The sequence below is a fragment of the Ranitomeya imitator genome, chromosome 1 (genome assembly GCF_032444005.1).
Source record: "Ranitomeya imitator isolate aRanImi1 chromosome 1, aRanImi1.pri, whole genome shotgun sequence".
In the NCBI taxonomy this organism is placed as follows: Eukaryota; Metazoa; Chordata; class Amphibia; order Anura; family Dendrobatidae; genus Ranitomeya; species Ranitomeya imitator.
The window spans coordinates 395,644,627-395,662,371 of record NC_091282.1 but is presented as its reverse complement, the minus strand read 5'-3'; the positions used below and the strand labels follow the sequence as shown (position 1 = coordinate 395,662,371).

The following is a 17,745-nucleotide window of genomic DNA, read 5'->3' as shown; positions in this document are numbered from 1 at the left end:
AAGGAATCAATATAAGCTTCAGTGAAGCTATATACGCACTCACCCAGCGTAATATTTATACCGGCTGCGGAGATGCCTTAGCTTGGGGTGTGGAACGGGAGGATTTTCTTCCTGATTTATCAGTGGAGTCACTTATTTTAGAGTGTCCACTATTCCTTTTCCTGGCTTCACCACTAGGGACTAATGGCTCTTCCATAGGGTGCACCCTGACCTCCTCTTGGGACGACATAATGGCACACTGACTGCCTTAACTGACTACACTTTATAGTGTAGTAATGTACACACCCCTTGCTTTGTCTCCACTTTTTATTTTTTTTTTTTTTACTTACAGATCCGGCGTTTAGAGTAATGGCACCACATGGGGGAATCCAATATGGCGGTTCCCCCGGAAATGACCTCCAACACCGTGCCCCGGAAGTTCCTCTCCATTTCCGGGACGCCGACGCTACTGCGCATGCGCCCGCGTCCTGTATGCCGGGAGACGCCGCTGCCTGCTGCATCCCACCATGTCACCTCTTACCTTGGAGGGACAGGAGGGCCTCGTATCGTGGAACCGTCTCACCGCTGCCCAGACGCACACCGGAGGACGTCGCACCAGGTACCCGCACTGTCGGCGTCTCCACAACGGTGTCCCAGCAGGGAGACCGTTGGATAACTTCAGGCTGCCTGTCAGCCGCACCAGATGAGGGGGGAGCCCGCAGGATCATTCCCCCGACTCTGTCTACCTGCTTCTGGAACCCCTGCCGCTCAGCAGAGTCGTACAGGCGGTAGTCCAGGCAGGTCTTCCTCTTCCTATCCATAGAGTCTTCTCTGTGGGTCTCCATCTAGGAACAGGAAACCAACTGAGGAGCGAGGGGGGGCCGCCCCTTTTATCTCTCTGTAGGTTTCCTGTTCCTAGGGGCGGAGCCCCTCTCTCTAGTGGGTGCTGTCGTGGCGAATAGAAAACAACGCTTTATCATACCGCCGAACAAAAAGTGGAATAACACGCGATCAAAAAGACAGATATAACCATGATACCGCTGAAAACATCATCTTGTCCCGCAAAAAACGAGCCGCCATACAGCATCAGCAAAAAAATAAAAAAGTTATAATCCTGAGAATAAAGCGATGCAAAAATAATTATTTTTTCTATAAAATAGTTTTTATCGTATAAAAGCGCCAAAACATAAAAAAATGATATAAATGAGGTGTCGCTGTAATCGTACTGACCCGAAGAATAAAACTGCTTTATCAATTTTACCAAACGCGGAACGGTATAAACGCCTCCCCCAAAAGAATTTCATGAATAGCTGGTTTTTGGTCATTCTGCCTCACAAAAATCGGAATAAAAAGCGATCAAAAAATGTTACGTGCCCGAAAATGTTACCAATAAAAACGTCAACTCGTCCCGCAAAAAACAAGACCTCACATGACTCTGTGGACCAAAATATGGAAAAATTATAGCTCTCAAAATGTGGTAACGCAAAAAATATTTTTTGCAATAAAAAGCGTCTTTCAGTGTGTGACGGCTGCCAATCATAAAAATCCGCTAAAAAAACCACTATAAAAGTAAATCAAACCCCCCTTCATCACCCCCTTAGTTAGGGAAAAATTAAAAAAATGTATTTATTTCCATTTTCCCATTAGGGTTAGGGCTAGGGCTACAGTTTGGGTTGGGGCTAAAGTTAGGGTTCCGGTTTAGATTACATTTACAGTTGGGAATAGGTTTGGGATTAGGGTTAGGGGTGTGTCAGGGTTAGAGGTGTGGTTAGGGTTACTGTTGGGATTAGGGTTAGGGATGTGTTTGGATTAGGGTTTCAGTTATAATTGTGGGGTTTCCACTGTTTAGGCACATCAGGGGTTCTGCCAACTCGACATGCCGTCTGATCTCAATTCCAGCCAATTCTGCATTGAAAAAGTAAAACAGTGCTTCTTCCCTTCCGAGCTCTCCCGTGTGCCCAAACAGGGGTTTACCCCAACATATGGGGTATCAGCGTACTCAGGACAAATAGGACAACAACTTTTGGGAAAATACAAAACTGGGGGCTAAAAAATATTTTTTGTGGGAAAAAAAAAAGTTTTTATTTTCACGGCTCTGCGTTACAAACTGTAGTGAAACACTTGGGGGTTCAAAGCTATCACAACACATCTAGATGAGTTCCTTAGGGGGTCTAGTTTCAAAAATGGTGTCACTTGTGGGAGGTTTCTACTGTTTAGGTACATTAGGGGCTCTGCAAATGCAATGTGACACCTGCAGACCATTCCATCTAAGTCCTCATTCCAAATGGAGCTCCTTCCCTTCCGAGCCCTCCCATGCGCCTAAACAGTGGTTCCCCCCCACATATGGGGTATCAGCGCACTCAGGACAAATTGGACAACAAATTGTGGGGTCGAATTTCTCCTGTTACCCTCGGGAAAATACAAAACTGGGGGCTAAAAAATAATTTTTGTGGGAAAAAATTTATGTTTTATTTTTACGGCTCTCCATTATAAACTTCTGTGAAGCCCTTGGTGGGTCAAAGCGCTCAGCACACATCTAGATAAGTTCCTAAGGGGGGCTAATTTCCAAAATGGTGTCACTTGTGGGGGGTTTCTACTGTTTAGGTACATTAGGGGCTCTGCAAACGCAATGTGACACCTGCAGACCATTCCATCTAAGTCTGCATTCAAATGGCGCTCCTTCCCTTCCGAGCTCTCCCATCCGCCCAAACAGTTGTTTACCCCCACATATGGGCTATCAGCGTACTCAGGACAAATTGTACAACAACTTTTGGGGTCCAATTTCTTCTCTTACCCTCGGGAAAATACAAAACTGGGGGCTAAAACAATAATTTTTGTGGGAAAAAAATGTTGTTTTATTTTTACGGCTCTGCATTATAAACTTCTGTGAAGCACTTGGTGGGTCAAAGTGCTCACCACACCTCTAGATAAGTTCCTTAGGGGGTCTACTTTCCAAAATGGTGTCACTTGTGGGGGGGATTTCAATGTTTAGGCACATCAGCTCTCCAAACGAAACATGGCGTCCCATCTCAATTCCAGTCAATTTTTAATTGAAAAGTCAAATGGCGCTCCTTCGCTTCCGAGCTCTGCCATGCGCCCAAACAGTGGTTTACCCCCACATGTGGGGTATTGGCATACTCAGGACAAATTGTACAACAATGTTTGGGGTCCATTTTCTCCTGTTACCCTTGGTAAAATAAAACAAATTGGAGCTGAATTAAATTTTTTGTGAAAAAAAGTTAAATGTTCATTTTTATTTAAACATTCAAAAAATTCCTGTGAAGCACCAGAAGGGTTAATAAACTTCTTGAATATGGTTTTGAGCACCTTGAGGGGTGTAGTTTTTAGAATGGTGTCACACTTGGGTATTTTCTATCATATAGACCCCTCAAAATGACTTCAAATGAGATGTGGTCCCTAAAAAAAAAAAAAATGGTGTTGCAAAAATGAGAAATTGCTGGTCAACTTTTAACCCTTATAACTCCCTAACAAAAAAAAAATTTGGTTCCAAAATTGTGCTGATGTAAAGTAGACATGTGGGAAATGTTACTTATTAAGTATTTTGTGTGACATATCTCTGTGTTTTAATTGCATAAAAATTCAAAGTTGGAAAATTGCGAAATTTTCATAATTTTCGCCAAATTTCCGTTTTTTTCACAAATAAACGCAGGTACTATCAAAGAATTTTTACCTTTGTCATGAAGTACAATATGTCACGAGAAAACAATGTCAGAATCACTGGGATCCGTTGAAGCGTTCCAGAGTTATAACCTCATAAAGGGACAGTGGTCAGAATTGTAAAAATTGGCCCGGTCATTAACGTGCAAACCACCCCTGGGGGTAAAGGGGTTAATGGGGTTGTACACTACTCAATGACTAGTGCCCCCCCCCCATGTAACATCAAGTGTTACCGCAAAAATAATACAGGTTCTTTCATTTTCTGCTCTGAAAGATGGGTTACGGGTTATTTCAGGAGAGATCAAACAGCCATTACACAGTACATAGCAGGGGCACACTTATAAGATCATCTCAGCACAGGAATATTTGATTTAACACATCAAATTGTGGAACATATTACCATTCCAAGACCTATTGATTAAAATGAAATGGTTAGTGGGAAACCCCTTTAAGGGCAGTCTCACACGTCCAGATAATTCCGGTACCGGAAAAATCGGTACCAGAATTATCCGTGTCCGTTTCTGTATAACACGTGTGCCCACTGGGTACCACACGCACCGTGCAGGAGAAAGCGCACAGGGGGTGGGGTCATGGATCTTTATTTTAAACACGATTATTCATATCTTCTCTACAGCAGACGCTGTTGCAGGGAAGATATGAATCGCGGCTTCAGCACCAGTGGGGGGGACAGCGCTTACAGTAGCGTTGTCTCCTGCACGGCACACGGACAACGTAATCCGTGCGCTCCCATGAACACTGATATGTCTCCGTGTTTGGCACACGGAGACACGGTCCGCAAAAAAAAAAAAAAAAAAAAAAAAATCAATGACATCTGCACAGATGCATTTATTTCACTGTGTCTACGTGTGTCAGTGGCTCCGGTACGTGAGGAAACTGTCACCTCACGTTCCGAAGCCACTGATGTGTGAAACCGGCTTAACATTGTTATAGGACATGAGCCCTGCAGCCAATACGCAATTTCTTCACTCACCACCTTCAGACAAAATTGACATCTGGAGAAAGTCAGAACAGCAGCAGCTCATATTTCTCCTGGGTGTCAGTTATGTCAGAAGAAAGGGAGAGTGAATTCGCTGCTGATTGTGATGCCATGCATATGTTATGTCACACCAACCCCTCACTGGAACAGTGCTGGCAGAGAGTATAGGCTTTTATTTTACATGTGGGACATATAATGATGAAGAAGCGGTTGTCAAGGTAGTGGAAAACCTCTGTAAATCCAGAAAGCGTCACTATTCAAGAGCCTTTTTATATCACCTCTGTACAAGTTTTTTTTTTTTTTTTTAAACAAGTTCAAATGTGAGGATGGCATTACTAATAATCAAAACACACCATAATGCGTTCAGTGCTGCTAATCATTTTACAGCCATGTGATTAGACATCACCTGTATTTTAGTTTAGCTCGTGCTTGGTCCTTTCTGTTCCAAGCTTCCTGCACTATGGATCTTAAATCATATTATTTATAAAATAGGACTCACCTTGTTGGACTCAGTTCTGAGGTAGCAATCGGTACTCTGGCCAGAGGTAATGACCGAGCTGACAATTTTGGTGTGGCAGAGTCACTTGCAAATCTACTTATTTTTCTCATATATTGCTTACCTGGTTCATGGATCATGTAATGAACCCAGCCAAGGCTTTGCTGAACACCAAGTCTTCTCCACTCTTCTTCGGACATCAGATGTGTTTTTGGCACTTGCTTTGCCAACTCTTTTGGCAGCATGACATGTCTAATAAAAAAAATGAAAATCAAAGTCAACTTTTTGGAAATCCACTTGTAGAAACGACTGAAGCAGCAACTTGGTAATCAAATTCACAATGCTTCTACAGAAGCCTCAACTGAAGACTGCTGTCTTTTTTTTTTTTTTTAACGACAACTTGTATTCTCTAAATGAACCAAAACAGAGACTTCTGTAGTATACCTTGTAAATTAGTAATATAGACATCCCTGGCCATTGTGGTCTTCTGGTCTAGGTGGCAGGCCATACAGAGATAGTCACTTAGGACCACCCCCTGACTGCTAATCCCAGAATAAGCAGAGATTTCAGTGGATAAAAGACACGTTATACTGACTCTTTTCCTACCAACCACTCGTCTCTGCTTCTGCTGTATAACACATTGCATGTTCCTTTTATATCACTTAACCAACTGATCATTTTACGTTTGTAGTTTCAGCCCCGCCAATGTCCAGATTTCAGTCCATGTGAAACATGCTTGCTCTGACGAGACCATTATTTCCTCGGTGTGGTGTCAGCATGCAACTACAGCTACAATTAACTCCTTTCCAACATGGTCTGTAATAATACGTCCCTGCGCCCCTGGTACTTCTTGACGCAGACCATTACATCCATGCAATTGTGGGCGCACACAATCGCCACCGGGTGTCAGCTGATACCTGGGCACTAAGTGCCAGGAGTGATCCCGCACCGCTCCTGGCACTTAAACCCCCTAAATGTTGCAATCAAACTATCACAGATTTGCGGGAGCAAGCAGAGGGAAGACAGCACCTCTGCCCTTGGATCAGAGACCCCGCAGCGTCATTGTGGGTCCCTATCGTTGCCATGGTGAACAAATGTCGTCATGACGACATCCGGGTCACCAGAACTAGTAAAGCTGCTAGATCATGCACAGAGCAGTCAGCTCTACACTTACAAAGCTGCTGATTGTTTGCATAGCATAGAGAAGCTGCTGCATCTCCATGCTATACAAGCAATCAGATCAACCTGCAAAAACTGATAGTCCCATAGTGGGACAAAGTAATAAAGTTGAAAACATTTTTAACCCCTTTCCAACGTTGGGCATAATAGTACGCCCACGTTGAAATCTCTCCCTTTGATGTGGGCTCCGACACTGTGCCCACATCTTTCCAGGCACATGTCAGCTGTTCAAAACAGCTGACATGTGCCTCTAACAGCAGTGAGTGGAATCACAATCCACCCGCGTCCGTTAACCTGTTAAATGCCACTGTCAATCTCGGACAGTGGCATTTAACTCGCGCTTCCGACAAGCGTGCCGGAAATTCCGCCCATCGGTGACCCCGTCACATGCTCGCTGGTCACCGAAGGGTTGTCATGCTAACCCATAGGTCTCCAGCAGACCTCTATGGTGGTCACTGCCAGATTGCTGAGCGCCGCCTGCATTTCTGATCATCGCCTGTATGTAGTAGAGCCGATCAGACAACTGCAGCTTCTAGTCTCTCTGAGGCATGCAAAAAGTGATTAAAAAAAAGTTTTAAAAAAAAAATTAAGTTCAAATCAACCTCTTTTGCCCCATTCAAAATAAAACCAAAAGGAAAAAAAAAAAAAAAAGAAATCATATTTGGCATTGCAGTGTTCAGAATCGCCCGATCAATAAGTGTGTGTGTATATATATGTGTTTGAGATAGATAGATATAGTACAGACCAAAAGTTTGGACACACCTCATTTAAAGATTCTTCTGTATTTTCACGACTATGAAAATTGTAAATTCACACTGAAGGCATCAAAACTATGAATTAACACATGTGGAATTATATATTTAAAGGTACCTTCACACTAAACGATATCGCTAGCGATCCGTGACGTTGCAGCGTCCTGGCTAGCGATATCGTTCAGTTTGACACGCAGCAGCGATCAGAATCCTGCTGTGATGTCGCTGGTCGGGGCTAGAAGGCCAGAACTTTATTTGGTCGCTGGACTCCCTGCAGACATCGCTGAATCGGCGTGTGTGACACCGATCCAGCGATGTCTTCGCTGGTAACCAGGGTAAACATCAGGTTACTAAGCGCAGGGCCGCGCTTAGTAACCTGATGTTTACCGGGGTTACCATCCTAAAAGTAAAAAAAACAAACGCTTCATACTTACCTTCCGCTGTCTGTCCCTCGGCGCTGTGCTTTCCTGCACTCACTGTGAGCACAGCGGCCGGAAAGCACAGCGGTGATGTCACCGCTCTGCTTTCCGGCCGCTGTGCTCACAACCAGTACAGAGAAGCAGAGCGCCGGGGACAGACAGCGGAAGGTAAGTATGAAGCGTTTGTTTTTTTTACTTTTAGGATAGTAACCAGGGTAAACATCGGGTTACTAAGCGCGGCCCTGCGCTTAGTAACCCGATGTTTACCCTGGTTACTGGCATCGTTGGTCGCTGGAGAGCGGTCTGCGTGACAGCTCTCCAGCGACCAAACAGCGACGCTGCAGCGATCCGGATCGTTGTCTGGATCGCTGCAGCGTCGTTTAGTGTGAAGGTACCTTAACAGTATATATAGTGTGAAACACCTGAAAATATGTCTTATATTCTAGGTTCTTCAAAGTAGCCACCTTTTGCTTTGGTGACTGCTTTGCACACTTTTGGCATTCTCTTGATGAGCTTCGAGAGGTAGTCAACCAGGAATGGTCTTCCAACAATCTTGAAGGAGTTCCCAGAGATGCTTAGCACTTGTTGGCCCTTTTGCCTTCACTCTGCGGTCCAGCTCGCCCCAAACCATCTCGATTGGGTTCAGGTTTGGTGACTGGAGGCCAGTTCATCACTCTCCTTCTTGGTCAAATAGCCCTTATACAGCCTGGAGTAGCTACTCCATTTAACTCGATAGCTAAATGGAGTAGCGAGAAAAAAAAAATCCGCAAAAATTACGTTTTTTTTTGGTCGCCACTGCATTGCAATAAAATGCAATAATGGAGGGCAAATCGTCATATCTACACCAAAATGGTATCCATAAAAATATCAGCTCGTTGCTTTAAGGGGGCTGGTTTTCAGGCTAAGTTGAATAGCTAAACCAACCTCATTTGTCTCAGCCGTGACAGAGATGGGAGTTTAGCTATTGAAAGGAATTTGCTGCTTTTCTGAGATGGGATCGGGGGTACGCATCAGTTATACATACTTCTAGGCAGAACCAGTCTAGGAGGCGCAGCGTTGAGTGGAGCCACACACGCGTATGGAGCAAGGTCATGCATAACGCATACATACCTTCCGGTCCCGGCTCAGAAACTGGCAAATCCCAGCAGCGCCCACTGCGTTCATGTGGGGCAGTCTCTGTAACTACAGACTTATGAATCCTCCACCCCGGATGAATCACATGCATCTGGAGGAAGTCAGAGCAAAGGCTGCCCTCTCAGTTCTTCCGGATGTATGTTATTAGTCTTAATGAGAAAAGAGCGATGCCAGCACTCATCGGCTGAAGGGATTGTGTGGCATTTACAATGCACGCAAACCCTAGAAAAGCCAGTGCATAGGGATTGAAAAGGGTTTGTCATAGTAGCAGACAACCCCTTTAATGAGGCCTTGCATAAAAGCAAATTCTTTCAAAGTTATAGGAACCATACACACAGCAGGATGAAAAGGAAAACATCTGACTGACATGAACAAAACTGACATTTTCCTTTAAATTGAAAGCTGAAGTCAAATCAAGCAAGTAAGGCTAGCTTCATACTGGCGTTCAGCGACTCGTGCCATCCTACCCCGGCCAACGTCACAGCGCACTGAGGTTCCCTTCCAAATTTATGAACAGTAGGATTTCAACAGGGCCCCAGATCGCGCCAGTCACTATGAGGCCAACAGTCACATCGGCTATAGCGCCAGTCACTATGAGGCCAACAGTCACATCGGCTATAGCGCCAGTCACTGAGGCCAACAGTCACATCGGCTATAGCGCCAGTCACTATGAGGCCAACAGTCACATCGGCTATAGCGCCAGTCACTATGAGGCCAACAGTCACATCGGCTATAGCGCCAGTCACTATGAGGCCAACAGTCACATCGGCTATAGCGCCAGTCACTATGAGGCCAACAGTCACATCGGCTATAGCGCCAGTCACTATGAAGCCAACAGTCACATCGGCTATAGCGCCAGTCACTATGAGGCCAACAGTCACATCGGCTATAGCGCCAGTCACTATGAGGCCAACAGTCACATCGGCTATAGCGCCAGTCACTATGAGGCCAACAGTCACATCGGCTATAGCGCCAGTCACTATGAGGCCAACAGTCACATCGGCTATAGCGCCAGTCACTATGAGGCCAACAGTCACATCGGCTATAGCGCCAGTCACTATGAGGCCAACAGTCACATCGGCTATAGCGCCAGTCACTATGAGGCCAACAGTCACATCGGCTATAGCGCCAGTCACTATGAGGCCAACAGTCACATCGGCTATAGCGCCAGTCACTATGAGGCCAACAGTCACATCGCTACGCGCCAGTCACTATGAGGCCAACAGTCACATCGGCTATAGCGCCAGTCACTATGAGGCCAAAAGTCACATCGGCTATAGCGCCAGTCACTGAGGCCAACAGTCACATCGGCTATAGCGCCAGTCACTATGAGGCCAACAGTCACAACGGCTATAGCGCCAGTCACTATGAGGCCAACAGTCACATCGGCTATAGCGTCAGTCACTATGAGGCCAACAGTCACATGGGCTATAGCGCCAGTCACTGAGGCCAACAGTCACATGGGCTATAGCGCCAGTCACTGAGGCCAACAGTCACATGGGCTATAGCGCCAGTCACTGAGGCCAACAGTCACATCGGCTATAGCGCCAGTCACTATGAGGCCAACAGTCACATCGGCTATAGCGCCAGTCACTGAGGCCAACAGTCACATCGGCTATAGCGCCAGTCACTGAGGCCAACAGTCACATCGGCTATAGCGCCAGTCACTATGAGGCCAACAGTCACATCGGCTATAGCGCCAGTCACTATGAGGCCAACAGTCACATCGGCTATAGCGCCAGTCACTATGAGGCCAACAGTCACATCGGCTATAGCGCCAGTCACTATGAGGCCAACAGTCACATCGGCTATAGCGCCAGTCACTATGAGGCCAACAGTCACATCGGCTATAGCGCCAGTCACTATGAAGCCAACAGTCACATCGGCTATAGCGCCAGTCACTATGAGGCCAACAGTCACATCGGCTATAGCGCCAGTCACTATGAGGCCAACAGTCACATCGGCTATAGCGCCAGTCACTATGAGGCCAACAGTCACATCGCTATAGCGCCAGTCACTATGAGGCCAACAGTCACATCGGCTATAGCGCCAGTCACTATGAGGCCAACAGTCACATCGGCTATAGCGCCAGTCACTGAGGCCAACAGTCACATCGGCTATAGCGCCAGTCACTATGAGGCCAACAGTCACAACGGCTATAGCGCCAGTCACTATGAGGCCAACAGTCACATCGGCTATAGCGCCAGTCACTATGAGGCCAACAGTCACATCGGCTATAGCGCCAGTCACTATGAGGCCAACAGTCACATCGGCTATAGCGCCAGTCACTATGAGGCCAACAGTCACATCGGCTATAGCGCCAGTCACTTTGAGGCCAACAGTCACATCGGCTATAGCGCCAGTCACTATGAAGCCAACAGTCACATCGGCTATAGCGCCAGTCACTATGAGGCCAACAGTCACATCGGCTATAGCGCCAGTCACTATGAGGCCAACAGTCACATCGGCTATAGCGCCAGTCACTATGAGGCCAACAGTCACATCGCTATAGCGCCAGTCACTATGAGGCCAACAGTCACATCGGCTATAGCGCCAGTCACTATGAGGCCAACAGTCACATCGGCTATAGCGCCAGTCACTGAGGCCAACAGTCACATCGGCTATAGCGCCAGTCACTATGAGGCCAACAGTCACAACGGCTATAGCGCCAGTCACTATGAGGCCAACAGTCACATCGGCTATAGCGTCAGTCACTATGAGGCCAACAGTCACATCGGCTATAGCGCCAGTCACTATGAGGCCAACAGTCACATGGGCTATAGCGCCAGTCACTGAGGCCAACAGTCACATGGGCTATAGCGCCAGTCACTATGAGGCCAACAGTCACATGGGCTATAGCGCCAGTCACTGAGGCCAACAGTCACATCGGCTATAGCGCCAGTCACTATGAGGCCAACAGTCACATCGGCTATAGCGCCAGTCACTGAGGCCAACAGTCACATCGGCTATAGCGCCAGTCACTATGAGGCCAACAGTCACATCGGCTATAGCGCCAGTCACTATGAGGCCAACAGTCACATCGGCTATAGCGCCAGTCACTATGAGGCCAACAGTCACATCGGCTATAGCGCCAGTCACTGAGGCCAACAGTCACATCGGCTATAGCGCCAGTCACTGAGGCCAACAGTCACATCGGCTATAGCGCCAGTCACTATGAGGCCAACAGTCACATCGGCTATAGCGCCAGTCACTATGAGGCCAACAGTCACATCGGCTATAGCGCCAGTCACTATGAGGCCAACAGTCACAACGGCTATAGCGCCAGTCACTATGAGGCCAACAGTCACATCGGCTATAGCGTCAGTCACTATGAGGCCAACAGTCACATCGGCTATAGCGCCAGTCACTATGAGGCCAACAGTCACATCGGCTATAGCGCCAGTCACTGAGGCCAACAGTCACATCGGCTATAGCGCCAGTCACTATGAGGCCAACAGTCACATGGGCTATAGCGTCAGTCACTATGAGGCCAACAGTCACATCGGCTATAGCGCCAGTCACTGAGGCCAACAGTCACATCGGCTATAGCGCCAGTCACTGAGGCCAACAGTCACATCGGCTATAGCGCCAGTCACTGAGGCCAACAGTCACATCGGCTATAGCGCCAGTCACTATGAGGCCAACAGTCACATCGGCTATAGCGCCAGTCACTATGAGGCCAACAGTCACATCGGCTATAGCGCCAGTCACTGAGGCCAACAGTCACATCGGCTATAGCGCCAGTCACTATGAGGCCAACAGTCACATGGGCTATAGCGTCAGTCACTATGAGGCCAACAGTCACATCGGCTATAGCGCCAGTCACTGAGGCCAACAGTCACATCGGCTATAGCGCCAGTCACTGAGGCCAACAGTCACATCGGCTATAGAGCCAGTCACTATGAGGCCAACAGTCACATCGGCTATAGCGCCAGTCACTATGAGGCCAACAGTCACATCGGCTATAGCGCCAGTCACTGAGGCCAACAGTCACATCGGCTATAGCGCCAGTCACTATGAGGCCAACAGTCACATGGGCTATAGCGTCAGTCACTATGAGGCCAACAGTCACATCGGCTATAGCGCCAGTCACTGAGGCCAACAGTCACATCGGCTATAGCGCCAGTCACTGAGGCCAACAGTCACATCGGCTATAGCGCCAGTCACTATGAGGCCAACAGTCACATCGGCTATAACGCCAGTCACTATGAGGCCAACAGTCACATCGGCTATAGCGCCAGTCACTATGAGGCCAACAGTCACAACGGCTATAGCGCCAGTCACTATGAGGCCAACAGTCACATCGGCTATAGCGTCAGTCACTATGAGGCCAACAGTCACATCGGCTATAGCGCCAGTCACTATGAGGCCAACAGTCACATCGGCTATAGCGCCAGTCACTGAGGCCAACAGTCACATCGGCTATAGCGCCAGTCACTATGAGGCCAACAGTCACATGGGCTATAGCGTCAGTCACTATGAGGCCAACAGTCACATCGGCTATAGCGCCAGTCACTGAGGCCAACAGTCACATCGGCTATAGCGCCAGTCACTGAGGCCAACAGTCACATCGGCTATAGCGCCAGTCACTGAGGCCAACAGTCACATCGGCTATAGCGCCAGTCACTATGAGGCCAACAGTCACATCGGCTATAGCGCCAGTCACTGAGGCCAACAGTCACATCGGCTATAGCGCCAGTCACTGAGGCCAACAGTCACATCGGCTATAGCGCCAGTCACTATGAGGCCAACAGTCACATCGGCTATAACGCCAGTCACTATGAGGCCAACAGTCACATCGGCTATAGCGCCAGTCACTATGAAGCCAAGTCACATCGGCTATAGCGCCAGTCACTATGAGGCCAACAGTCACATCGGCTATAGCGCCAGTCACTATGAGGCCAACAGTCACATCGGCTATAGCGCCAGTCACTATGAAGCCAACAGTCACATCGGCTATAGCGCCAGTCACTGAGGCCAACAGTCACATCGGCTATAGCGCCAGTCACTATGAGGCCAACAGTCACATCGGCTATAGCGCCAGTCACTATGAGGCCAACAGTCACATCGGCTATAGCGCCAGTCACTATGAGGCCAACAGTCACATCGGCTATAGCGCCAGTCACTGAGGCCAACAGTCACATCGGCTATAGCGCCAGTCACTATGAGGCCAACAGTCACATCGGCTATAGCGCCAGTCACTATGAGGCCAACAGTCACATCGGCTATAGCGCCAGTCACTATGAGGCCAACAGTCACATCGGCTATAGCGCCAGTCACTGAGGCCAACAGTCACATCGGCTATAGCGCCAGTCACTATGAGGCCAACAGTCACATCGGCTATAGCGCCAGTCACTATGAGGCCAACAGTCACATCGGCTATAGCGCCAGTCACTATGAGGCCAACAGTCACATCGGCTATAGCGCCAGTCACTATGAGGCCAACAGTCACATCGGCTATAGCGCCAGTCACTATGAAGCCAACAGTCACATCGGCTATAGCGCCAGTCACTATGAGGCCAACAGTCACATCGGCTATAGCGCCAGTCACTATGAGGCCAACAGTCACATCGGCTATAGCGCCAGTCACTATGAGGCCAACAGTCACATCGGCTATAGCGCCAGTCACTATGAGGCCAACAGTCACATCGGCTATAGCGCCAGTCACTATGAGGCCAACAGTCACATCGGCTATAGCGCCAGTCACTATGAGGCCAACAGTCACATCGGCTATAGCGCCGGTCACTATGAGGCCAACAGTCACATCGGCTATAGCGCCAGTCACTATGAGGCCAACAGTCACATCGGCTATAGCGCCAGTCACTATGAGGCCAACAGTCACATCGCTACGCGCCAGTCACTATGAGGCCAACAGTCACATCGGCTATAGCGCCAGTCACTATGAGGCCAAAAGTCACATCGGCTATAGCGCCAGTCACTGAGGCCAACAGTCACATCGGCTATAGCGCCAGTCACTATGAGGCCAACAGTCACAACGGCTATAGCGCCAGTCACTATGAGGCCAACAGTCACATCGGCTATAGCGTCAGTCACTATGAGGCCAACAGTCACATCGGCTATAGCGCCAGTCACTGAGGCCAACAGTCACATGGGCTATAGCGCCAGTCACTGAGGCCAACAGTCACATGGGCTATAGCGCCAGTCACTGAGGCCAACAGTCACATGGGCTATAGCGCCAGTCACTATGAGGCCAACAGTCACATCGGCTATAGCGCCAGTCACTGAGGCCAACAGTCACATCGGCTATAGCGCCAGTCACTGAGGCCAACAGTCACATCGGCTATAGCGCCAGTCACTGAGGCCAACAGTCACATCGGCTATAGCGCCAGTCACTATGAGGCCAACAGTCACATCGGCTATAGCACCAGTCACTATGAGGCCAACAGTCACATCGGCTATAGCGCCAGTCACTATGAGGCCAACAGTCACATCGGCTATAGCGCCAGTCACTATGAGGCCAACAGTCACATCGGCTATAGCGCCAGTCACTATGAAGCCAACAGTCACATCGGCTATAGCGCCAGTCACTATGAGGCCAACAGTCACATCGGCTATAGCGCCAGTCACTATGAGGCCAACAGTCACATCGGCTATAGCGCCAGTCACTATGAGGCCAACAGTCACATCGCTATAGCGCCAGTCAGTATGAGGCCAACAGTCACATCGGCTATAGCGCCAGTCACTATGAGGCCAACAGTCACATCGGCTATAGCGCCAGTCACTGAGGCCAACAGTCACATCGGCTATAGCGCCAGTCACTATGAGGCCAACAGTCACAACGGCTATAGCGCCAGTCACTATGAGGCCAACAGTCACATCGGCTATAGCGTCAGTCACTATGAGGCCAACAGTCACATCGGCTATAGCGCCAGTCACTATGAGGCCAACAGTCACATGGGCTATAGCGCCAGTCACTGAGGCCAACAGTCACATGGGCTATAGCGCCAGTCACTATGAGGCCAACAGTCACATGGGCTATAGCGCCAGTCACTGAGGCCAACAGTCACATCGGCTATAGCGCCAGTCACTATGAGGCCAACAGTCACATCGGCTATAGCGCCAGTCACTATGAGGCCAACAGTCACATCGGCTATAGCGCCAGTCACTATGAGGCCAACAGTCACATCGGCTATAGCGCCAGTCACTATGAGGCCAACAGTCACATCGGCTATAGCGCCAGTCACTATGAGGCCAACAGTCACATCGGCTATAGCGCCAGTCACTATGAGGCCAACAGTCACATCGGCTATAGCGCCAGTCACTATGAGGCCAACAGTCACATCGGCTATAGCGCCAGTCACTATGAGGCCAACAGTCACAACGGCTATAGCGCCAGTCACTATGAGGCCAACAGTCACATCGGCTATAGCGTCAGTCACTATGAGGCCAACAGTCACATCGGCTATAGCGCCAGTCACTATGAGGCCAACAGTCACATCGGCTATAGCGCCAGTCACTGAGGCCAACAGTCACATCGGCTATAGCGCCAGTCACTATGAGGCCAACAGTCACATGGGCTATAGCGTCAGTCACTATGAGGCCAACAGTCACATCGGCTATAGCGCCAGTCACTGAGGCCAACAGTCACATCGGCTATAGCGCCAGTCACTATGAGGCCAACAGTCACATGGGCTATAGCGTCAGTCACTATGAGGCCAACAGTCACATCGGCTATAGCGCCAGTCACTGAGGCCAACAGTCACATCGGCTATAGCGCCAGTCACTGAGGCCAACAGTCACATCGGCTATAGCGCCAGTCACTGAGGCCAACAGTCACATCGGCTATAGCGCCAGTCACTATGAGGCCAACAGTCACATCGGCTATCGTGTGGCCTCCGTCCCAGCAGCGCTGATCTGACAGGTGGGGTGCAGGAGTACCACCGCTGCAGGGCCAGATAGGAGCCAGAGTAGCGCCCTCGCCTCATAATAGGCTCTGTTGGGAGTTTCCACCGTCTGCTGAGCGCACAGTACGCGTGTGTGAACCTGGCTCAACAGAAAGATGAGGACAAAGCCAACATCCTGCGATTCACTATAACTGGGGGCATCTGGCTTCCAGTCACCCTAATAAACAGCACATTACGGTCACTGTGTGGTAGAAGGCCTGAGAACGTTCCTAAACCACAAAGCACCTGTAGGCTCGGTTCACACTGCCACGCCCGCATACAGACAACGCACACAAACCGCATAGCATATCTAATCCACCAGGGGTCAGTCACAGCAGCTCAGCGCCACTGCCCGCGGGCTGCACGGAGGAGCGGGAGCCTCCATATTGGCCGCCTCAGCGCAGACAGCACGCGGGAAGCGGCCGTCTCCTCCCGGGCCCGCATGCACGCCCCGCTCTCACCTGTACTCGTACTTCTCGTCCGTGTACTTGTCGGAGTAATAGATATTCTTGAATGACATGGTTCTGACAGCGGCAGCTAACGCCACGCGACCCGCTACTGTGAATGGCGAGCGCCAAGTGAAACGGTTTATTTTACGTAACTACCTCACAATTCGCGTTTTGAATTACGCAGCGGTCTTCTGTAATTGGTCCATAAGGAAGAGACGTACAGCCAATCACTGGTTACGCTATTCGTTTCGCGAAACCGTCAGGAAACAGCAGCTGACCAATCGGAGTGCTGTTGCTAAGGCTCCTCTGTGAAGCGAACAAGACGCAGGTGGGCGGAGCCGCAAGGAAGGGTTTCGATGACGCAATGAGACGGATGTAGGCGAAGAAAGCTTCACGGCTGTGGTGTGGTGACCCGCCCTCCTCACGGTTCTGTGTGACGCATGTGTGCTCCGGTAGGAGCGGGGCTTGTGTCCAGGACAAGTGACCTCCGCTTATAACAGAACCGACTTTAGGAGGGAACCGCTCGTTTTATAGCTGTTATAAAAATGGGTCTTTATGATGAACGCTAGAGGGCAGTAGTAACGGAGCTGAATGAAGATTAGGAAACGTTCACGTGGTGTAGAAATTTGTTGGGTCTCCTTTGGGTCAGATGTGTGGTTACTGCCTACATACATACAGTATAGTGTGTACACCAGAGGTCAGCCACAAGGAAATGGAGGCGCAGACCTCTATAGTAAAGGTACTGGCTCAGTAAGACC

At 49.2% G+C, this 17,745-nt stretch overlaps 1 protein-coding gene across 1 annotated transcript in view; it reads right to left on the bottom strand.

The window, feature by feature from the left end:
- Positions 1-17,162, bottom strand: part of CKS2 (CDC28 protein kinase regulatory subunit 2) — a 28,748-nt gene extending 11,586 nt beyond the window's left edge. Inside the window, exons 1-2 of the mRNA XM_069762193.1 lie at positions 17,000-17,162; positions 5,275-5,402 (exon numbers count right to left, since the gene is read on the bottom strand). Of these exons, the coding sequence (XP_069618294.1) occupies positions 5,275-5,402; positions 17,000-17,058 (187 nt within the window). The 5' untranslated portion in view covers positions 17,059-17,162. The remainder of the gene's footprint in view (positions 1-5,274; positions 5,403-16,999) is intronic.
- Between the last annotated feature and the right edge of the window lie 583 nt (positions 17,163-17,745).